The 538-nt window shown below is 31.0% G+C and overlaps 1 pseudogene across 1 annotated transcript in view; it reads left to right on the forward strand.

Annotated features, from left to right (window-relative positions):
* The window catches only part of TEOVI_000598200:pseudogene, a 1,462-nt pseudogene extending 1,134 nt beyond the window's left edge, over positions 1 to 328 (forward strand). The window contains exon 2 of the mRNA in view: positions 1 to 328. This exon is cut by the window's left edge and continues 137 nt beyond it. Coding sequence covers positions 1 to 328 — 328 coding nt within the window.
* Positions 329 to 538: the final 210 nt, after the last annotated feature.

Consider the following 538-nt stretch of genomic DNA (forward strand, 5'->3'; position numbering starts at 1 on the left):
GGATGCATTATCCAGGCTTCGAACGGTTCAGGCCACAGCAACACTCGCATCGGACAAGAGTGTTGACACGACAAGCCAAAAAGAATTACAAAAAAACGAAGGAGATAATAAAGACGGAGATAATAAAACAACCGCAGCTGAATGCGTAGCCACTGAAGAAGGTAAATGTGACAAAAACAAATGTACTTGGGATAAGGAAAAAAATCAGTGCAAAGTTTGAGATGGGGCTCTTATCATTTCAGCTGTAATGAAAGCCCCTCTTTTGCTTGCAGTTTTGCTAAATTTTCTAAAACTTAAGAAATTTGCTATTTTTGAGAAAATTTGTTAATATTTGATATATTTTAACACTTTTGTTAATTTTGGTAATTTTTTTGGAAATTTGAAGAATTGAAAATCTGAAATTTCTTTATGTATGCAGCCTATGGGTCCAATTTAATAGTGTGAAATGGTATTGAAAATGAGTGCTATTCTAATTTTCTATTTGTTTTCTTTGTTCATTTTATTGGTATTAATAATAATAATAATAATAATAATAATA

This window comes from Trypanosoma equiperdum (assembly GCF_001457755.1).
Source record: "Trypanosoma equiperdum strain OVI genome assembly, contig: ctg_1330, whole genome shotgun sequence".
In the NCBI taxonomy this organism is placed as follows: domain Eukaryota; phylum Euglenozoa; class Kinetoplastea; order Trypanosomatida; family Trypanosomatidae; genus Trypanosoma; species Trypanosoma equiperdum.